The 23,515-nt window shown below is 46.7% G+C and overlaps 1 protein-coding gene across 4 annotated transcripts in view; it reads left to right on the top strand.

The window, feature by feature from the left end:
- The window catches only part of PALM2AKAP2 (PALM2 and AKAP2 fusion), a 396,876-nt gene that overhangs the window by 148,670 nt on the left and 224,691 nt on the right, over positions 1-23,515 (top strand). For all 4 annotated transcript variants that reach the window (XM_084628550.1, XM_084628549.1, XM_084628548.1 and 1 more), the window contains exons 4-5: positions 21,719-21,833; positions 22,978-22,999. In XM_084628550.1, coding sequence (XP_084484676.1) covers positions 21,719-21,833; positions 22,978-22,999 — 137 coding nt within the window. The remainder of the gene's footprint in view (positions 1-21,718; positions 21,834-22,977; positions 23,000-23,515) is intronic.

Genomic DNA, 23,515 nt, shown 5'->3' with positions numbered 1-23,515 from the left:
GGTCCCAGGTCGTGCACCATGGCCCGGCCTCCCCTCTCTCCCAGCACCCATGGCACCCCCTGGCCACTCCCCCTGCTCCCAGAGCACCCACGGCCCCCCCACCCAAGTTTTAGTCAGGGCTGGTATTTTTAGTAAAAGTCATGGACAGGTCACAGGCCGTGAATTTTTACTTACTGCCCGTGACCCGCCCATGACTTTTACTAAAAATACCCTTGACTAAAACATAGCCTTAATTATAATCTATTGATACCTGTATATATACTGGCTTGGGTTTATATAGATTCTCTCTCATGTTATCTTACAGAGACAGGGTGGGTGAGGTCATATCTTTATTGGACCAACTTCTGTTGGTGAGAGAAACAAGCTCTTGAAACAGAAGCTGATCCAGTAAAAGATATTACCTCACCTTCCTTGTCTCTCTAATATCTTGGGACCAAGATGGCTGTAGCTACACTGCATACATCTCATGTTGTCTCATTCATTTTCCTTGGTCACAGAAGGTCCAACCTTAAAGCCTGTTGAGGTCAGTGGTAAGACTTCCATTGACTTGTGCGGGCACTGGCAATATGTATTATTTTGGGTACCCTCATTTAACCAGACATGATTTCCTACTACATCAGTAAGTGCCAAGAGAGATTTTAAACACATACAATGGTTCCACTGAAATTGGGTCTTTCATAAAAACAATACCAGAAGCATTCCCCATGAAGAAATTTTGTAAGTGCCTCCTGTAGATAAGACAAGAACTTTTGCAGCCTTACTGACACACCCAGAAAATTAGAAGGAACTGGTTGGGTTGTTTGGTTTTTTTAAAACTCTATTTCTCCGTCATAAGAGAACAGTCTGTTTATTTACAAGTAGATATCCGGAGTTTGTGTAAAGGCCATTTAAACCATTGGCACAGCAGTGTAACAAAAAAACCATTGACTTGACTACGGGTACATTGTGTTTGAGTGGCTGTTCAGGCAATGTAAATGTTAATAATAGGTACATTAGAGGAAGAATTTACATCCAAAATATTTACATCCTTGAGACTGAAATGAACCAGCTCTTTGGGGTGGGGCCTGGGAAGAAGTATTGCTGAAATATGAATGAGATACAGAGGAACTAACAGGGATGGGGGAAGTCAGAGAAGGCATGAGAGGCTGGGAGGTTTGGGGTAGCCAGGAAAGGAAGGACATGTACAAGAAAACAGGGGGAGCTGGGAAATGGAATGGCTGCAAAGGAATTGGGATCCACCAAAAAGTCAGTGGAAGAATAAAGAAAATGGTTTGAAGAGGAAAGTGGAATGAGAGCACACATGAAAGGAAAAGAAATGGAAGCAGAGACAAAAGAGGCATGACTTTATTAGGAATGTATTTCCCTGTTCGTTTCCCTAGTTGTGTGTCTTTTCTTAGCAGAAGAGGGGGAGCTTAACATCCACTATGAACCTAAGTTGAGCAGGAGGGGGAATCTTGGGCCATTTGTGACCTGAGAGGAGATATAATTTGGGGGCAGGAGCTGTAGGCCTGACTGACACTGCAGGGAATGGAAGTGTCAGGTTTGAAAAAGAAAGCAAAGGAGGCTCAGGAAAACAAATTTAGAGAGTGATGATATGTAAAGTAGCCCTGGCCGCTCCCTCAAAGTGACAGTGGCATGATCAAGGTTGAGTACCCCAGACTTTTAACTCCCATATCCCACCCTGCACAACCAAAGAAATAAATATGATTGTCTTAAAATATCCTATAGATAGAGTTCCCTATTAGCTCCTCCGATAGTGTGAAGATCCTCTGTTGAAAAGTGCTAGAACATTGCCAGTAGTTGTTGTAAATCCCAGCTGTTTAGATGAGCTGTCACCACTGCCAACACCCTGGCTTAGTTATGGCCTATGGCACATGACATGCACCTTGTATTTTCTCCTTGCACCTTGTGTTTTCTCCTTGCACCTGCACTTGCTCTCTGCCGGCCTGCTCTACTGTTGTGAGCTAGTAGGCGATGGAAACTGACAAGATTGCTGCTCTCTGAAGTGCTTGCAGTGCAAGACTCTCATTGATGGCAGTCTCCAGCCAGCTCCCAAGAATGGAGCAGAGAGGGGGCAGACAAACCTTCCTCTGCCAAATGAAAAGAGCCAGAGGCAGGAGCAGGTGGTGGCCGAGTCATCTCCCTTTCCATTGTGCAGGGGCACTGTTTGCCACCCAACCTACGCCCTGCCCCTCAGTGAGAGCAGGCCATTATTTCACGCTGGCAGGAAGGGAGTTGTCCGTCTTCTCTTGTCTTGCCTAAATCAGCCCCTGTGCCAAGCCAGTGCCACACCAAAGGAGCAAAGCCCAACACGCACAGCAACTCTGCTGTGAAAGGCTCAGTGGAGAGGGGCAATGCCTTTAGTATCCAGGGGTTGGAACTGAAGGATTCTTTTGACACATTCTCCGTTACACAGAGGATGAATCATTTGCACGGCTCCCCAGAGTCAGGATTTTACATCTAGCTTGCTGCTCAGCAGAAGATACCAAAGAGAAATAGAGCTCTGGATGCTGTCCTATCCTCTCCCCACTAGGAAAATCAGGCAGTCCATGCGAGGGTTCAGCACTCTGGAGGGCTGCTCTGTCCCCCTTCAGGTCATAACTGGAGGTTGATGAGCCAGAGGTCCCAGGTGTGATCCCCACTGCCAACAACCCATCTCAGATGCGTCATTACACGTGCCCTGCCACTTTCCCTGCTGTAACTGTTGTAGGGGTAAAGAAGACTTCAGTCTCTAGGGCTATCAAACCAGCACCTTTCACTTGCACTAAATCAACTCCAGTGTTTAGCTGGCTTCTTGGCTGTCAAACCATTCAATTATCTTTCTGTGGTGTATGACGGGGTGAACCTTCTAGAGTGTCCAGCAAACGAAGGGTTAAATACCTGCCACCAGGTATCCAGAAGCCCTGCAGCTGCTTCCAGCTATCCAACAATTAAGACTTAAGAAAAGAGCAGTTCCTTGGGCAAATGGTGACAAGTCTAATTGGCAGCAGGTACCTGATTCCCCCAGAGGGCAGGGGGAAGGTATAGGAAAGCTGCAGTAGGACTAGAGTGACACTCTATTCCTAGTGCAGCTTTACTATACCCTCCACCCCCCCATCCTCCCCCCCGCTACCCTCTGGGGTTAGGGAGGTCAGTGGCTTAGGGCAAACAGACATGCATGTTTACAAGCTTCCATCTATTTGGCTTTGTGCTGGAGGTAGCTCGGGTCTGTAGTGTTTGGGCCTGGGGCTTCCAGAAGTTCGTTACTTTTCTATTGTAGCCCCATCTGAAGGAAGCTGTAATTTTCCATAAGGACGGAGAATAAACATCTGTCGAAAAGCCCTCCTGTGCAGGTTCACTTCCTGGGCTTATGTCGCCAGGCCCATCATAGTTGTTTAGCATGGTGGTGGTGTTAACGCACTGGGGTAGGACGAGAGAGACCTGGGTTCAGTTTCAGACTCTGCCCCATTCTCCCTGTGGGGACCTTGAACAATTCAATTGATCTTTCTGAGCCTCACTTCCCATCTGTAAAATGGAGGTTTAAATGCTTTTGCCACCTGCTGTCTTGCCTACTAGACTGTGAGCTCTTCAGGGCAGACTTTGTCTCTCAGTATGTGTATGTCCAGTGCCAAGCACCGTGGGACCTTGAACTCAGCTGGGCCTCTAGAGCTATGGAAATACTACTAGTGATAATAAGTGTTGATGGGACATACAGGCCCAACTCCTTTATCCCCACTGTAACTCTTATTACCATCAAAGTGTTTTAAAAGCTGTTCGAGAGACAAGATGGGTGAGGTAATATCTCTTATTGGGCCAACTTCTGCTGGTGACAGATCCAAACTTTTGAACTTACACAGACTGAAGCTCAAAAGCTTCTCTCTCACCAACAGAAGTTGGCCCTATAAAAGATATTACCTCACCCACCCATCATATCCTGGGACCAACACAGCTACAGCTACACTGCCTACAACACTGAAAGCGGTTAGCTACGTGGTACAAATATTTCACTCTTCTCAGCAAGAGGTTTTTAGCTTCTACACTATTTCTTAACCTTTCTATTTGAGGAAGTTAATTATACTTTTTCTGAATACTTCCTTACGACACCTTCATAATCCCAAGGCCAAATCACCATGAGCTCAGTGGGCTAAGCTCCACGGAGGCCAATAGAGGCTAGCCCACTGTTTCCAGGTGTGAATTTGGACTCATATCTTCATTGTGTCCGTATATATTTGAACTGCATGGAAAATCAGGCCTGGAAGTGGTTAATTGGAGCCGCAGTGGCAGTTTGTTGGATGGAAGAGACAACCACTGCCACATAACTGATTTTTTTCATTGTGTATAATGCTCCAACACTGGGTAACACTATGGTAGCCAGTAATGTACCATTACTGCAGGATGAGCTCTGAGAGGTCATCCCTGGATTGCTCTCTCTTTATATCGGCATCTATCCCAATTTATAAATAACACCGTTCAGTGTAGAGTAGAACTACTTGCATCTGCCAATGAACCTAAATGACTTTTCAAGTGCATAGCAGGAATGTGCTCTTTTCACAGTTACAGTGCTAGCCCCACATCTGTCCCCTCTCTAGTGTCAGGCCTCATGTCTTCACCACTCCTGAGGTGAAATCACGGGATACTTCCTCTCTTAGTCCAGGCCCTGTGGTACAGTACCCTATGTATCAACTGTGCTCACCCAATAGATCCAACTGGGTTTGGCACCTACAGTTCTTCCCTTTGGGAACCTATGACCAGTGGTGAACAGAGTGACCAGACAGCTTGCTTGAACCAAAGTACTGGTTAATCTTAAGAGTAGGAACAAAGCATAACACAAGAACGGCCATACTGAGTCAGACCAAAGGTCCATCTAGCCCAGTATCCTGTCTTCCGACAGTAGCCAATGCCAGGTGCCCCAGAGGGAATGAACAGAACAGGTAATCGTCAAGTGATCCATTCCCTGTCACCCTTCTCAGCTTTGGGCTAACAGAGGCTAGGGATACCATCCCTGCCCATTCTGGCTAATAGCCATTGATGGACCTATGCCTCCATGAACTTATCTAGTTCTTTTTTGAACTATGTTATAGTCTTGGCCTTCACAACATCCTCTGGCAAAGAGTTCCACAGGTTGACTGTGTGTTGTGTGAAGAAATACTTCCTTTTGTTTCAGAGTAACAGCCGTGTTAGTCTGTATTCGCAAAAAGAAAAGGAGTTCTTGTGGCACCTTAGAGAATAAATTGGTTAGTCTCTAAGGTGCCACAAGTACTCCTTTTCTTTTTCCTTTTGTTTGTTTTAAACCTGATGCCTATTAATTTCATTTGGTGACCCCCAGTTCATGTATTATGCGAAGGAGTAAATAACATTTCCTTATTTACTTTCTCCATACGAGTCATGATTTTATAGACCTCAGTCATATCCTCCCTTAGTCATCTCTTTTCCAAGCTGAAAAGTCCCAGTTTTATTAATCTCTTCTCATATGGAAGCTGTTCCATACCCCTAATCATTTTTGTAGCCCTTTTCTGAACCTTTTCCAATTCCAATATATCTTTTTTGAGATGGGGCGACCACATCTGCACGCAGTATTCAAGGTGTGGGTGTACCATATATTTATGTAGAGGCAATATGGTATTTTCTGTCTTATTATCTATCCCTTTCTTAATGATTCCCAACATTCTGGTCGTTTCGTTGACTGCCGTTGCACATTGAGTGGATGTTTTCAGAGAACTATCCACAATGACTCCGAGATCTCTTTCTTGAGTGGAAACAGCAAATTTAGACCCCATCATTTTATAGGTATAGTGGGATTATGTTTTCCAATGTGCATTACTTTGCATTTATCAACATTGAATTTCATCTGCCATTTTGTTGCTCAGTCACCCAGTTTTGAGAGATCCTTTTGTAGCTCTTCGCAGTCTGCCTGGGATTTAACTATCTTGGGTAGTTTTGTATCATCTGCAAATTTTGCCACCTCACTGTTTACCCCTTTTTGTAGATCATTTATGAGTATGTTGAATAGGAATGGTCCCAGTACAGACCCCTGGGGAACACCACTATTTACCTCTCTCCATTCTGAAAACTGACCATTTATTCCTACCCTTTGTTTCCTATCTTTTAACCAGTTACCAATCCATGAGAGGACCTTCCCTCTTATCCCATGACAGCTTATTTTGCTTAAGAGCCTTTGGTGAGGGACCTTGTCAAAGGCTTTCTGAAAATTTAAATACACTATATCCACTGAATCTCCTTTGTCCACATGTTTGTTGACCCCCTCAAAGAATTCTAGTGATTGGTAAAGTATGATTTCCGTTTACAAAAACCATGTTGACTCTTCCCCAACAAGTTATGTTCATCTACGTGTCTGACAATTTTGTTCTTTACTATAGTTTCAACCAGTTCGCCCATACTGAAGTCAAGCTTAACTGGGCTGTAATTGCCAGAGGGATCACCTCTGGAGCGCTTTTTAAAAATTGGTGTCACATTAGCTATCCTCCAGTCATTTGGTACAGAAGCTAATTTAAACGATAGATTACAGACTACAGTTAGTAGTTCTGCAATTTCACATTTGAGTTCCTTCAGAACTCTTAGGTGAATATCATCTGGTCCTGGTGACTTATTACTGTTTAGTTTATCGATTTGTTCCAAAACCTCCTCTAATGACATCTCAATCTGGGACAGTTCCTCAGATTTATCACCTAAAAAGAATGGCTCAGGTTTGGGAGTCTCCCTCACATCCTCAACTGTGAAGACCGAGCCAAAGAATTCATTTAGTTTCTCTGCAATGGCCTTATTGTCCTTGAGTGCTCCTTTAGCATCTTGATCATCCAGTGGCCCCACTGGCTGTTTATCAGGCTTCCTGCTTCTGATGTACTTAAATTTTTTTGGGGGCTGTTTTTGAGTCTTTGGCTAGTTGTTCTTCAAATTCTTTTATTTATAGATAGATAGAGATGTCTCCCTTAGGTCCTTCAGTTCAGCCACTCTGGTGTCTACAAAGCCCGTAAACAGTCTCTGAGGGCCAGGAGCTCCTTGCGCTGAATGCACACATATGCCACCTGCCCATAGGGCAGGTAATCATACATGCTGCATTGGGTGCAATAAACTGGGGAGCCCCCACTCTGTTGCTGACTTCTGCCTGAATTCTCTTTTTACTCCTGCAGCTTTTGCCTTTGTTGTTGTTTTGATCAGGGGGTATTTTTTGGCTTTACATTTAAAAAAGTTTAAGGAATGTTAAATGTATCCAGCCCCTACTCACACTCCCTCCTCTAAACTCCCTTGCTCAACACACACACAGTCAGCACATGGTTCCCCAAACAAACAGACCACACGGTATATTTCAGTCAAGCAGCAAGCACACCCACACACACACCAGACAACAAACTTACCCCCAGGGTCACATAATCGCTCCTTCTTCACCTGGAGAAAAAGTATTTTAAAGCAATAAACTTTCTGCATGCATCTCTGTCTAAAGCCCTACCATCCTGTAACAGAGCCAAGCAGGTCTAGCTTCTTCAGGCACCCCAGCGGGTGTCACTCTGGTTGAACAGCTCCCCAACACTTGTCTCCCTGCTTAGAGAGAGTCCCATTTTACCCATTTAGCCAGAGTTCTTTATTCTCTCTGTTCCTGAGGCTTGGGCCCTGCTTGTCTAAAACCAGTTTGGTGGGCCTGGGAGATTGAGCCGGTCTCCTCCGGGACAATGGTCTCCTATGGTCCTGTGACAGCCCCCGTGGGTTTGCGGAGGAGTGTTATCTGGAGGCATTGTTTTGCCTTCATGTTTGTTTCCCAACAGCCCTGGTGATTCAAAACATGTTATTCATTAATTATTACAGAGCAGTTCCACCTCTATCACAGATGTAGATTGCTACATGCTTGGTTCGTTGCAGTGCAAGGATTTTGCATCTGCTGCTATTCAGAGTCATAGAATCATAGAAGTTTAGAGTTGAGAGAGACCTCAGGAGGTCATCTAGTCCAACCCCTGCTCAAAGCAGCACCAACCCCAACTAAATCATCCCAGCCAGGGCTTTGTCAAGCCTGACCTTAAAAACCTCTAAGGTTGGAGATTCCACCACCTCCCTAGGTAACCCATTCCAGTGTTCAGTCAGTTACTTTATTTTATTTTTGGATGTTTGATACAAGAAATCCCACACATAAGAGGTTCCCTATCTCTCTAGGCAGGGAGACAACTGGGAAACAATGACAATCACAGGAAAAGAAAGCCCCATCTCTACACACAGGAGCTACGGTCATACAGCAAGTCCTAAGGGTTCATCTTCCATAACAGGCTGGGCTGGGGAACCATATGAAGATATTACCATTTTGAAAAGCATATGTAAGCGGGGGAATGGTCCTGCTATTGTGGGGAACTTTCCTGGCTTCTGCACTGCCCCGGTGAAATGGGCTAGTGGAAGGATCCGAGTCGTCACTCCCACTTCCTTTACCCAGAGGCCTCCCTGCCCTCGAGGACTCCCCTTCCACTCTACTTTCTGGCAGAGTCCTCGTGACCCCAACAAGGCTGGGCCCAGGATTCCTGGGGGGCTTGCCCCCCAATCTTGCTGTGGTCACCTAGGACGGGGGCTAGGGTGTCCCCACTCCAGGGTGTTCTCTCTGCCCTGGGCACTTCTCTGGCCCACTGACCGTTACATACAAGTTAAAGCAAATGCAAGTTATTTAATCAACAATTAATTTTAAAAAGAATAAGGAAAAATGGGAAAGGTTAAAGGAAACACATCACCCCGCTCTGCGGCAGGGAATATCACAAACAGTGTCTCTGGAATGTCCGGGCAGTTCACAGTCTGTTCCTGGTTTGTCCCAGGCCTCCTTCTCAGGCCCTGGCTGTGGTGTAGGGATGCTACGGGTCAGACACTTGCTCTGGTGCTGGCCACACGCTCCCAGGCTCTAAGTGGTAGGACCCTTCTTCCCAGCGTCGCCCCTGCCCTGTCGGGGTTACGATCCCCCTCCAAGCCTGGCCTGCAGAGCATCTTTGCTGAGGCGTCTCCCTGTGCTGGGCCCACTGCCCAGGGTCCCCCTCGCTCTCCCCAGCTGTTCACCACACCCAGCTCCGGACTGCTCCAGCCCCAGCTCCTCCACTCTGCCTCAGCACTGCTGCTGCTCTGCCTCCAGCCCCCTGGGCTGCTTCTCTGGTCCCTCTGGATCTGGTTGCTCAGCTCCCCAGCTCCGCTCGGGCCCCTGCTTTCTCCTTAGCTCGGCCCCACTCTGTCTGACCCCAGCAATTCCAGCTCACACTGAGAAGGGGACCTCCCTGGATTTCCTGACTCCCTGATTAGCCTGCCCTCCCTGTCATTAAGGCTGACCTGGAGCATTGGCCTCTCCCCATTGTTCCTGGGGACTATCAGTCTCAGGGTCCTGATTTCCCATGGACCCTTCCCCTTTTAGTACTGGGAGCTAGCCGACCAAAACACCCCCACTGAATGTTAGTAAGGGGGCAACAGTCCCCTTACACGTAGGTGCTTCCAGGGTATGGATTATGAGACAGCCAGGCTCTGCCAGATTGAGCTAGCCTGTCATAGCCTTTATTCAGAGTTGCAGGGGAATAAGGGTGATTAAGGCCCTGCCCATATTCTGGCCATGACAAGGGAAGTCTGAAAGTCCCAGCTGTGAACAGAAAGTGGGAGGAGTCCTATTCTGCCTTCACTCACTGGCCAGAGTATCTGGCTGGGCTCCAAGAGGGGGACAGACTGTCTCATGAAAAGGGGTGAAGTAATTACCCTTCCCAGAGGAAGGGGCAGCAGGGGAGGAACCATGAGTTGCAATTAATTGTCTGCTGTGTTCCTGAGTCCGTGCAGTTATGCACACACACCCTGACTCAGGGCAGTCTGTAAGCTTACCATCTAGCCCAGACCTAAAGAAGAGCTCGCTCTGTGTAAGCTTGAAAGCACGTCTTTCTCACCAGCGAAGTTGGCCCAGTAAAAGATATCACCTCACCCGCCTTGTCTCTCTAGCATCCTGGGACTAACAGGGCTACAAGAAACACTGCCTACACTCTAGCCCGAAGTCAGGCATTATTCCACTGGAACCCAAGTGGCAGAATCTAGCCCTATGTACATACAGTGTGAGGGGAACTCTGAAGAGAGGAGACCTGGTAACAGGCTCCATATATCTGAAGGGAATAAACACCAGGAAGGAACGATACAAGGGTGGTCTAGAGTGAGCCAAGGAGATAAAACTAGGAGAAGGAAATGACATTAAGAAAGAGTCAATTCAGGCTGAGTGTAAGGAAGCACTGCCAGATGATGGACTAGTCTCCCTCGGAAATGGTGGAAGTCCCCTGGCCTGGGAAATTTAAGGTTTTAGACTGGACAAAACACTAGACAAAGTTAGCGTACAGATCCTCTTGCCTTGGCAAGGAGAGGGACTTGATTATATATTGCTTTTATCCATCTCTAACTTCTGCAATTCCAGGTCAAAGCTCTTGCATTAGCTCACCACAAAACCCTCCATTTCCTGAGCAGGAAGCATTTTACCAACTGACTCAAAACAAATATTCTTCACTCTTCATCCAACGCTTTACAAGCATGCATGATTGCTAATTAATGATAATGGGTTTTAATCTAGATTTCCCCCGTACCCTACAAATTCGTATTTAACGAAGACCAGACACCATCTTTTGCTTGGTCATTGGAGACAGGTACTTTCCCTATGCATTTAGGAAACCTCACAAACATGCTCCCACAGCTACTTGTCCAGTGTTGTGCCTGTATCTAATTTACAAGTACTGATTGATGATAACGTATTCTCCTGGAGGTTTTATTCCCTTCTCCAAGTGCTAATTAAGTTTGCAGCTCTTGATTAGCAGCTTTGCTCAGTAAACAACAACCTTTTGGAAAGTATAAGGTGCACAGTGTCAAGTTTCCTAAGGAGGAGAGATTCAAAAGGAGGCACTTTTGCAGAGGGGTTGAAGGCTAAGCTAAGAAGCATTACACTGCTCAACTCTGGCGCATAAATTCAAGCTCAGTATGGAATCAAGCAGCTTCCTCCCTTTTTATTGACAGTTTGATGAACTGTACTGATCTCTACAAAGGATTCTGATGGTTTTGGCACAACTGACAAGGTTTGCTGGGGAAACGAACTAGTGTAGAAGTTAAACCAGGGGTTCTCAAACTGGGGGTTGGGAGCCCTCAGGGGGTCTTGAGGTTATTACATGGGGAGTCACGAGCTGTCAGCCTCCACCCCAAACCCTGCTTTGCCTCCAGGATTTATAATGGTGTTAAATATATTAAAATGTTTTTCATTTATAAGGGGGGTTGCACTCAGAGGCTTGCTGTGTGAAAGGGGTCACCAGTACAAAAGTTAGAGAACCACTGAGCTAAACCATGTCTGTGTTCTAATAAGTAGAGCCCCATGGAATTCTTTTTAATTTTTATAATTTTTCTATTTTATTTTCAGGAATTTCATGTTCTCCATGAGTAGGGGTTAGGTTCTGTCCCTCCTCAGGGGATGGGAGGGGAGATTCTGTGGGGGTCAGCTGCAGCCCCCTGGGGAGGGAAATTGCAAAGCAATCCATCCAGCACTCACCTTGCAGCTGTGGCTCCTGACCTGCAAGGGTAGGCCTGGCTTCCTGCTCCAGGTATTGTGACCTGGTGCATGGGGTTGCAGGGCCACCTAGGGTTGGCCGAGCTGCCCCTCTGCCCCATCATGACAAAGGGGCAGCTGGGCCAAACCTGAGTGAAAGGTGATGTGACCCAATGTGCCAGGTTGCAGCGCTACTCACTCCATTTTGGCCATGCTGCCATTCTGTCATGATGATGGAGGGGCAGCTCGGCTAACCCTGAGTAGCCCTGCAACTGCTTGCACCAGTTTACAATGCCTGGCGTCCCAGCCCAAGGGACAGGAGCTGCCGAAGTCCCCAGCATGGGGTAAGTTTTTTGTTTTAATTCATATTCCCAAAAAATGGGGGTTCTACTTATAAGTGACTGCCCCAAATCCATGTGCCTCTCCTGGTCTGTCTGAGGTCACTGAAGAGAAGGCACTATTAATAGACATGGCACATAGATAAATGGTCCAGCAGTTTAAGATTCTTGGTTTCCAGCTGTGTGGCTCTGGTGTTAACCCCTGCTATGGGACTAACACATTCTCTTAGAGCAGATGGGTGGTTTTGTGGTTATGACAAAAGGATTCGAAGCTCAGCTCTGCCAGAACGGTACAAGAACCTGCATCGAATAAAACAGACTCCTCCACATTGTCTGCTTCTGTGAGGTGGTCCAAAGCCCAGTTGGGGCTAGAACCAAGGATGGTCGCTGAGCTAACGGTAGATAAATTCACCCTGGGAGAAGCACTGAAGTAAGTGAGAACTGCATCCTCTGCCCCAGGGGCTTTGGGTCTGTTACAGTTCTCAGCTTGACAGCCTGCCTCTTTAGCTCAAGCTCTAGCATCTCATTCTTTTAGCCCTACAGGTCCCTGGTGTGTTTGGCCAAGATGGTGGCTAGAGATGAATGTGGAACTAAGTTAGTAGAGGTGACATGTCAGTGCACAGCCTACTGTTCCACATTTACCCTCATCATTCCTTTCCCCTGCAAGTTATTTTCTTGCTTATAAAGCCTTTCCTGTTTTCCCCACTCATGTTCTGGATCCTTGTGTCTTGAATCCTGAAGTTCTGGCCAAGCAGACCTTTCCTCATTGCTGCTGCTGAGTGGTTTTTCCTCTGGTGTGTACGTACGTACATACATAAATAAGAGTTCATAATTGCCATTGCATTGCTACCTTCCTTGCAGAAATGATATGATTGCTCCACAGAGCTGTCTCAGGTTTATGCATAGCTGGCATGGACAAAAGAGACCGGATCAATCTTTCTTAAAAGTTTAATCTTCTTGCTGTTAATGTCTCTATTTATAGCACTGAAACCATGATATCTTCAAAACAAAATACGCAAGACTTTTCCCAGGCATCAGTCTCTCTAGGACCAATTTACACTACTGAAGTTAACTAACCAGGCTCGAGACGGCTATATTTTAGAAACTGACAGGTTTCAGAGTAACAGCCGTGTTAGTCTGTATTCGCAAAAAGAAAAGGAGTACTTGGGGCACCTTAGAGACCAACCAATTTATTTGAGCATGAGCTTTCGTGAGCTACAGCTCCGATGAAGTGAGCTGTAGCTCACGAAAGCTCATGCTCAAATAAATTGGTTAGTCTCTAAGGTGCCACAAGTCCTCCTTTTCTTTTTTAGAAACTGAAGCAGTTCAGCTGCTCATGGATCTGTGCATCCTCACTGCAGAACAGCATGTGGCAGACCCATCCTACATCAGCCACACTGAATTCTGCTCAGACCTGCGTTCACGGTGCGTACATGTGTTGCGGTTGGGACGGGGTGCAGACGAGAAGAGACTCCCTTCATTAGACAATTTCTGTCTCCTGGCAGGGGAAAGAGGGAAAGCCAGAGCGGCAGGGCCCCTCCTTTTTGGTGAGGGCAGCAGAGAGATGGTGATCCCATGGTTCAGGTTGGAGACCCACAGTCTGAGACTTCATCCTCTGGGTGGCTGGGAGACAGGCCCCCCATACGTGTGTATGCAGATGTCCCTTTCTGTTCCCCGCCATCCTTGGCTGTTCTCCTCTACCCCCACGCCTAGACTGTCTCTTTACTTGGCTCCCCTTCTGTTCACATACCTCAGATGAGTCTGCCCCCTTCTCCATGACCTCCTTGGAGTCTAAGGAGCTGAGAGAGTCTTTCTCCTCCCAATGTCCACGTAGGGAGCATTGGCTGGCTACCTCCCCTCCTGCTGTGCCTTTCCAGCCATCAGCCCCACCCACACGAGGTATGATTTTCTACATGCAGGATTTCCCTTAGCAGTGTGTTTGCTAGCAAGGTCCATTATGATCTGAGTTCTGTTGCCCTTCAAGACTTTACCTGTGGATTGTGGGGCAGCAGGCCTATAGTCCTCCCAAAGAATGAAGATAGGGGAATGGGCTAACCCTGAGGAGAACAAAGGGGGGCTAAAGAGCCAATTGTGGGTGGGAGAAGGTCCCTGGGCTGCCAGCTGAGATGGAGATGGGGAGATCCATTTTTGTGGAGGGAAATGAAGAGGAATCTTGGACTGAGAGGGTGTAGCTGGAGCATGGAGGATAAGACAAAGTTTATGTGGAAAGGGATTATTTCATAAACCTGCCTGTGAGAGAGAGAGGATCCTCAGCTGGGGAGTCTTTCCTCCCTCAGCCAGGGATGTGAGGTACCTAAGAGGGGCTCGTAAGCAGGAAAATGCTGCCTAAGAGACAGGGTATCTGTGTAGAAGGGTCTCATCTCTTTCCTTGCTCGGGGATGGGGCTCGAGTTCTTCTCTTTCAGGGGGAGATAGTTCTTAATTTAATACAGTTGTTCCCAGTCCAACTGTTACCTAGACAATTCTTCTCAAACCATGTTAGACCAGGGCAGTAACTAGGCCATCGCATAATTTTATAGCACAGTTTGTGACCATGCTAGGTGTGGACATTTGTTATGGCTACGGGCATGCACATACAAGCAAGCCTCCCTCAAGGTAGAGAAGAATATGCAACAGCCTTTGCCTCGTGAGCTATGATTCCCATACACTTCACTCCAACTCACTGGTTTAGATAAGGCCAAAACCAGTTTATTAACTACAAAAGATAGATTTTAAGTGATAGCAAACAGATCAAAGCAGATTACCTAGCAAATAAACAAAAAATGCCACTAAGCTTAATATACTAAATTGGATATGAATTACAGATTCTCACCCTATCTAAGAGATGATACAAGGAGGCTGCAAATTCTTAAGGGGCAAGCTGAACGTACTTTACAGCTTGGAATCCCCAGGTCTTTTATACACAGCCCAGAAATCCCTTCAGCCTGGGTCCAGCACTTCCTCCAGTTCAGTCATTGTTTCTCAGGTGTTTCCAGGAGTCTTTTTGTGTGGGGAGTGAAGATCCCCAGATGATGTCACTCCTTGCCTTATATAGCTTTTTCCTAGGGCGGGAACCCTTTGTTCCAAAGCTTGGTTCCCAGACCAGCCTGTGCAAAAATACTGACATCCCAAGATGGAGTCCAGAGATGTGGTCTGATCACATGTCCTTGTAGATTCATAGCAGCCATTACTTACAGGCTGTTTGGAGCATTCACAGGAAAGATCACCAGATGGGGGATAAGCTTCTCCTAAGGCCTACTGTTTTTTCCTAATGGCTCATTGCCCTGAATAGGCCCTTCCCCACCCACTATCTAGACTGAAAGCTTCTTGTCTAGTGGGCATTACCCAGGTGTAACTACATTTAAAATACAGATACATAGTCAATATTCATAATGTCAGATATAAAAATGATATATGCACATAAATAGGATAATCATATTCAGCAAATAATAACTTTTCCAGTGACCCCTCCCATGACTTATCTTGCATAAAATACATCATAATTATGTCCTAATCATATCCTAATATCACTGCAAAGAATATGGGGTGCAGGGGCAAAATAGCTGAAACCCTAGAAGCCATGTGGATAGAAAGCCAGCTGGATCATTGGGCTTACTGGGTAGTGATCAATGGCTCTATGTCTAGTTGGCAGCCGGTATCAAGCGGAATGCCCCAAGGGTCAGTCCTGGGGCCGGTTTTGTTCAATATCTTCATTAATGATCCGGAGGATGGGGTGGATTGCACCCTCAGCAAGTTTGCAGATGATGCTAAACTGGAAGGAGTGGTAGATATGCTGGAGGGTAGGGATAGAATACAGAGGGGCCCAGACAAATTGGAGGATTGGGCCAAAAGAACTCTGATGAGGCTCAACAAGGACAAGTGCAGAGTCCTGCACTTAGGACGGAAGAATCCCATGCACTGCTACAGGCTGGGAACCAAGTGGCTGGGCAACAGTTCTGCAGAAAAGGACCTAGGGGTTACAGTGGATGAGAAGCTGGATATGAGTCAACAGTGTGCCCTTGTTGCCAAGAAGGCTAACGACATTTCAGGCTGTATAAGTAGGAGCATTGCCCTCTATTTGGCATTGGTGAGGCCTCATTCCCCTCTATTTGGCATTGATGGAGTACTGTGTCCAGTTTTGGGCCCCACACTACAAGAAGGATGTGGAAAAATTGGAAAGAGTCCAGTGGAGGGCAAGAAAAATAATTAGGTGGCTGAAATACATGACTTATGAGGACAGGCTGAGGGACCTGGGATTATTTAGTCTGCAGAAGAGAAGAACAAGGGGGGGATATGATAGCTGCTTTCAACTACTTGAAAGGGGGTTCCAAAGAGGATGGATCTAGACTGTTCTCAGCGGTAGCAGATAACAGAACAAGGAGTAAGGGTCTCAAGTTGCGGTGGGGGAGATTTAGGTTGGATATTAGGAAAAACTTTTTCACTAGGAGGGTGGTGAAGCACTGGAATGGGTTACCTAGGGAGGTGGTGGAATCTCCTTCCTTAGAAGTTTGTAAGGTCAGGCTTGACAAAGCCCTGGCTGGGATGACTTAATTGGGGCTGGTCCTGCTTTGAGTAGGGGGTTGGACTAGATGACCTCCTGAGGTCCCTTCCAACCCTGACATTCTATGCTTCAAGGCCTGGACTATCAGGGCAGTCCTGAGTAGAAGCTAAGCCATGAGGCCCTAGGGGTTTTCCTGAAGACTGACTGCAGTTGCAGGAGCTGGGGCATTGACTGGGTGTCGCTGCATAGTCTGTATCTGTGTTTGGAAGGAAACGAATAGCAGGGAGACAACAAGAAAAGCAATGGCCCCGGGAGGCAGAGCTTCTCTTGGTAACAGTACTTATTTGAAAAGCTGACTTACATTTCTGAACAAGGAAACTGCCTCCAGTTTGATTCATACTGTGTTCAGGGGAATAGGACTTCTCCTAATGGAAACAACCTGGCAAGGCCCCAAATATTGGCAAACTGCTCAGGCCAAGGGGCAATAACATTAACCAGTCAGTTTTTCACACTGTCTTTATCCTATCCCTTTATCCCTTTTCCCTCTCGGGTATTCCCTGCAGAATTCCAAGCTGTGTTGTTGCTTACTTGGCTGGCGTTACAGGTGCAGTCATCTTTGAAATTCCAGCCTGAAATCTACAAAGAAGCCAAGAACAGGAAATTATCAGGGTCTCCTTCCCAGGTGTCAAATGATAGTGAAGACCTATTTATTCAGGAGGAAATTATTCAGGAGGTATAAAAGGGGTGTGTGTACTCTAGTTTGTGGTAATTCTAGTTAGATCACAGATGGTATGTAAGTGTGTAGTGTTAAACTCAGGTTTGCATGTGTTCATTGTATCATGAAGTAAAAAAGAATACAGACCACACACGCGTGCGCACACCATTTCCAAAGCCTTGGAATTAGCACAGAAATACAGACCGCAAAGCAAGGCTTGTCCCACACTTTATCCCTTTTGCTACTGGCTCTTCAAGAATACTTCACCAGCTAAAAATACAGCTTAAGCAAGAGAATGCAGTCCTCTGTAGCAGAATGACTGCTTTCTCATAACGTATGCGACACCTGCATAATACAGTGAAGCACACATTACAAATAAATACACGTGTTCTCCCATTTCCCTTCATCTTTTTAATTGCCTTAGATAACTCGGTAACATAACGTCACTCTAGTAAGCATAGAGAATGCCGCAAATAATGAGGTAACACTATTTCAGACAAAACTGGAAACTTAACATGGGCCTTCACACATGGTAGATCACCTGTGTGCTGCTGTTGTCCCTCAATAGCATGATTCAGTAACCTCTTTGTACCAACTGACAGAGGGCCCAGGGATGCACAAGGGTTCTAGGACCTACATACTAGTTGCACTGATGGTCATACTCATTGTTGGATGTGTGCATGGAAAATAGGTGAGGAGTTCTCTGTGTGTGTATATACTAAAAATTATGTTCTCTAGGTCTGGGAGTTAAGGCAGGTCACCAAAAAGTGAGCCACATATTCTTGGCAGGTAGGCAGGAAGAGATGCTTCTCTCTCTCTGGCTGGTTGTGTATGCAAAGTGAGTATTGTATAGTTCACAATAGATGCCCATTCACCACCTGAGCAAAATGCTGATCAATAGGTTGTGGGCGCTGCAGGGAAAAACAAATCCAGCAGAGGTTATCCTCTTAGGGAGTAGAGACAATGAACTTTTGGAACTATATCTGGGGTGCAGATGACCCCCCCCCGCAGTTATCCCTCATCAGGGGAGGCAGGCTGTGAGCTGTCTTGGCCTCACAAAAGAAGGGTCTCAGCTCTCCTGGTTGAAAAACATGGTGAGAAGGATTTTGGGGTGGCTGGTACCTTATTAGAGAAAAGGGCACCTTGTTAGCTAAGTTTAGGCTCTAGAACAGGGGAAGGCAAACTACAGCCTGCGGGCCTGTCAGGGCTTTCAATCCAGCCTGCAGGATTGCCTGGCACAGTGGGGCTAAAGCAGACTCCCTGTCTGCCATGGCCCTGTGCCACTCCCGGAAGTGGCCGGCACCATGTTCCTACAGCCTCTCGGGGAGGGGGGACAGAGGGCTCTGTGCGCTGCCCTCGCCTGCAGGCACCGCCCCCTCCAGCTCCTATTGGCTGGGAATGGGGAACCGTAGCCAATGGGAGCTTCAGGGGTGGTACCCACAGGCGAGGGCAGCACGTGGCAGCACTCCCTGCCCCACCCCACCCTTAGGAGCCCCTGCTGCACATACTGGCCACTTTCAGGAGTGGTGCGGGGCCAGGGCAGGCTCCCTGCCTTAGCCCTGCTGCGCGCCACTTCCACCCCGGAGGCGCTCGAGCCTGCACCCCAACCCCCTGCCCTGAGCCCCCTCCTGCACTCCGCACCCTCTTGCACCCCAGCCCCTGCCCTGAGCCCTCTGCTGCACCCTTCCTGCACCCCAACCCCTTGCCATGAGCCCCTTCCTGCACACCGCACCCCCCCACACACACCCTACACTCCCTCCCACACCCCAACCCCCTGCCCCAGCCCTACATTCATGGCCCTGCATACAATTTCCCCACCCAGATATGACCCTCAGGCCAAAAAGTTTGCCCACCCCTGCTCTAGAATGTGTGCTGTGACTTTGTTTTATGTGTACCCTTTGTTTCCCATATACCCGTTTGCAACCATATGGATCTCTGTTCTTCGTTAAATAAACTTCATCTTGTTTTCACTACAAACCGACCTAAGTGCCGAGTGTTACGCAGAAGCTGTGTTCCTGGGTGTAACTAGTAAGCTGTGCTGTACTGTTCCTTTGGGAACAGCAGGTTTGGTAATGCTGTAAGTGCCCAGCGGAGATGGGGCTGGACACTATTGGGGATGCTCGGAGGACTGGGGGTTGGAGTAAGCCTGTCGCTAACCCGTCAGAGAATGAGGCCTGTGGAAGCCTGGAGGGAAGTGCTCATGTTGCCTGTGGCAGGTACAGGCTAGACTTCTTCATGCTAAGGGCCAGTGGTAGCGAGGTGCCTCACCGTCTTGGGTACTGCAAGGAACGTGACACGTTGTCACTGCCCTGAATGCGTCTGCTCCGTTCGGCAGCACATGGGGTACATCTTACCTGGACATTCCAGGAACGTCCAGCACTGCTCAGATAGTTCATAGTGAGGAAGAGCAGGGACAGGAGGCCCAGCATTTCAGCTTACCAGACAGATTTTTTTCAAGAGTGGACCAGCTCTTCAGAGTACCCATTTTAGGGCTAGATCCTCAGCTGGTGCAAATCAGCATATCTCCATTGCCTTTAATGGGGTTATGCCATTTTACACTGGTGGCAGCTGTTACAAGCATACTTATTTAGCGTCAGACTAAAAATCCATGTCCCTTCATCTCCCTGATCTACCCTGATAGCTTCCCCTAGTTTCTTTCTTCCCCCTTGTGGCTCTTACTGCTTCTTAAGAAAATCAAAGAAGGGGTTAAAGAAAGCCGAGAGCAATATGTGCAGAAAGAGGTTGATCTACTGTTGCATCGGCCTGACTGTTCTTTTAACTGGGGCAGGAGGCAGGCAGTCTGGCATGAAAGCAGCAGGGACTTTGGAAGAGAATGGAAGGAGGGGGAGGAAAAGACATCACGGAGTAAAACTGAGACAGCAAACAGCCCACTAAGCCATAAAAGAAAATCAAAGCAAAAGCTGAGAGCTTTTTTTGTGGTTGAAACAAACTTTCTCTTCTGGCTTGAATCAACCATGACAAACCTCTTCTCCAGAAATCTGAGCTGGTATCCAGGAAATGATGCATTTAACACCACCCTCCATTATTATGGACCAGATTTAGATACCCTTACTCATACTTGAGTAACATCTTATTCCATTGACTTCAGTGGGATAATAGATTGACTAGTTCTGGTTTGTTTAAAAGGGGAAAGGAGTTAATTCTCCCACTGCAATTTTCTGGCTTTGTCAGATGCACTTTCTTTTTCCCTACCTACCGGGCCACCTGAAATCATTTGGCTAGCAGCAAACATCATTACAGACTCTGTAATACTGAATGCTGCAAACGACTGACTTCGCAAAAAAATGAATATGTGTGCACCCATCTCTGCAGTGTAAATTCATCAGGCCACAAGGTAAAGGGAATTCATATATCTTCATCTTTGAGGTATAAACATGCCTGGGTAACTGAGCATTGCCAAGGGAAAAGACGGGACAGGAGCTAGCCATCTTGGGACTAGTACTCTGGTTCTGCTGATGTCCATTTCCAGTGTATTTGTTGAGTTAGGAGTGTTCTAAAGAGTGCTCTGGTCAGTGACGGGCTGACTCTCCTATGTAACGCATTCTCAGCCATAATGTCTGTCTCGTAGCCCTGCGAGAAAAGAAATAGAGGCCAAATTTTCATGTTTGGGTGCCTCATGTGAGACTCCTACATCCATAAGAGGTGCTGAACAGCCATAGTTCTCACTGAAGTCAATGGGCTTTCTGAACTTCAGACATCCCCGTTTTGAGACTTCGGCTTTTGCTCAAATCAAACATTCAATATGGCAATTAATTTTTTTATGGATGGTGCAGAAATAGTGATAATGTTTTATGTAAGTTAGGGTATGTCCAGAAAAATTGTGAACTAGATCCTTCATTGGTGTAAACCACTGAAGTCAATGGAGTGAGGCTGACTTACACCAGTGGGGGATCTGGCCCTATATAGCTATAATATAAAATCATTCTTGCCCTACTTTGAAGAGTGCTGAGTGCCCACAACTCCCAATGAAATCAATGAGCACTATGGGTATTTAGCATCTCTAAGGATCACTCTCCAGGGCTTTTCTAGGCAGGTCATGGTATGTATTACCTGCAGGCTGATAGGGTTCTGCCCCCATTATCATCCAAAGACAATAGGAAAGATAGAAAGTTTAAACTGAGAATCCTATCCAAGTGAAGGCCCTGTCTGCTGGAAACAAGCACCACACAAGCTCAGGAAATCGTATCAATGGGGCTGGTGCCCTGCCAGCCTCCAGCAGCTGTTTCCAGTTCCGTCCTATATGGTGTGGAAGGATTTGGAGATATTTATTCCTCCAAGTATTATTGCATGTTTATATACCTGCCCCACTGAGATTTCCAAAATGGAGAAGGAGGCGGGGGGGGGGTTAAATTAACAGACAAATGTTCTGAGACAAGTCGATCATATCCAAAATTCCCATCTTTTTGACGTAGACCTTTCCATACCACAAACGCTCTAAGCCCTGTCTTCCCTCTAACCTCCTACTATGCCAAAAAAACATTTTTGAACAAGATTTTGAAATTCTCCCACTGTCTTCTGACCTATTTAAGATCCTGATTAATTCCTTTGCAGCTAGGAAGCCAATGCTCACTTCCCAGGTTGATGCTGCCTTCAGATATCTAGTATGCCACTGCAATAAATGATGGATGGTTTTTCCATGTCTTTCAGGCTGGAACAAGAAATAGAGACGCTAGAAAGTGAAGAATCCCAGATATCTGCCAAAGAGCAAATCATCTTGGAGAAACTAAAGGAGACAGAGAAATCCTTTGAGGACTTTCAAAAGGTACAAAAAAAGATTCAGTCTCAAAGAGAGTGAAGCCATGGTGTAATACTGATTGAAAGCAGCTTTTGCAGTGTTATGTGCCTTTGCACGGTGGGAGAATAGCTGTGGAGAGTCTAATAAGATGTGGACTGAGCAAGATCAAACAAATTCCAGAGCTTTCAAACCCACCTGTCTAGGGCGGGTTATTTTGCTACTCACCTGCCTTTGCAAAGAGTGCTGGACTTCATCGGCTTTTTTAGGATGTGCCGTTGAAGTTCGGGGAGAGGTGGGGAGCTCTCCATTTCACTGGAGTGAAAGTACAGGAATCCTGCAGCCACTCTTAAGGAGACAGCAGCCAGATAATAAAAAGTGTCCCCCTCAGCCAGTCCAGAAGTGTACCTGTACATAGACAATCTCTCCTATAGCAGCTGGGTGTGTATTCTTCCCTTCATTGGGCTCGCTCCATTGTGGTATCCTCCAGCTGAGGATCCAGACCACATTCCACACTCTTGAACATTGCTTGACCAACAGGTATTGTCATGTCAATGACACTAAGTATCCCTCTCCTCTCACCGCCCAGCTCAAGGTACATTGCTCTTCACACTTCTGTTGGCAGTGTGTAGACTATGTACACAGGTGCCCCTCCCCTCATTGGTGTGAATAGCAGTGTAGCTGGCAACACATGGCATAGGTGAGGAAAGTCACACCTGCAGGGTGTGGGTACATATGTGAGTACATACTCTGCACAACTCTCTATTCACCCAAGCCATAGCTCCTTGTTTACACTGCTGGTTTTAGCAGCGTGGTGTCCCGGGGGTGGAGCTCTTCCCCACTGCAGGGAAAGACTGCGATGGTGGGGGAAAGGCTCTGGCAGGGCAAGAGGCAGCTGGGAAAGGCTGAGTCTTTTCCCCACTGCTTCCCCCTTGCTCGAGTATTTCACATATTGCTACGCACAGTCTGCTTTTCACTGCAGCGTGTAGTTATGCATTCCCTAGCCGCTGCTGATATTAGTGTGTAGACATATAGCCTTAGAGCTCAATAGTTCTCTCCCACTTTATAAGCCTCAAAGAGGCAGTCAGCAAACACAAGATAATTCTAGAGGAAAAACTTGGAGGCTTCACATCACATGAAGGCTTAACTGATCCCCATATTTGTGTCTTTACAGAGCTTCTCACACCAGGATGGTGGTAAGTGCCTCTGCACCATTACTTATATCTACAGTTTTAACTGGTGATGCGTAGTAACAATTTGTTGCTAAGTGATACAGGGTGGGGATTATTGTTTTTATGATTTGTGAGATGTGGTTGGGGGGGTTTGCTTTGGTATTACTGTGGCACCCACACAAATGGCACGACTGCTGTACACTATGCTTTGCGATACATTTGCTTAAAACCTTATGGGAGAACAAATTCTCCTCTGGGACATCAGCGTAACCCAGAGAAACTCCGTTAACTTTAAATATAGCGGCTGATCTTTATGTCCATTGTTTCCAGAGTGTTTTTCCGTAGAACCTTTATTTTTTGGTAGCACAGACTCAAGAATGATGTTTCTTACAGAGGAACACACAAACTATATGTGATCCTAATTCTAAGATGTTAAAAAGTGTGCAAAAGAAACCACCTGAAGTGTGTCTATCTAGTTGTAATTAGGGCAGTGGGGTTTATGCAGGCCCTGCTGAAGTGGGCTGGATTGGGTTTCATTGG

Source organism: Lepidochelys olivacea, assembly GCF_965140295.1.
Source record: "Lepidochelys olivacea isolate rLepOli2 genome assembly, chromosome: 5".
In the NCBI taxonomy this organism is placed as follows: Eukaryota; Metazoa; Chordata; order Testudines; family Cheloniidae; genus Lepidochelys; species Lepidochelys olivacea.
This window is presented reverse-complemented; position numbering and strand designations above follow the sequence as displayed.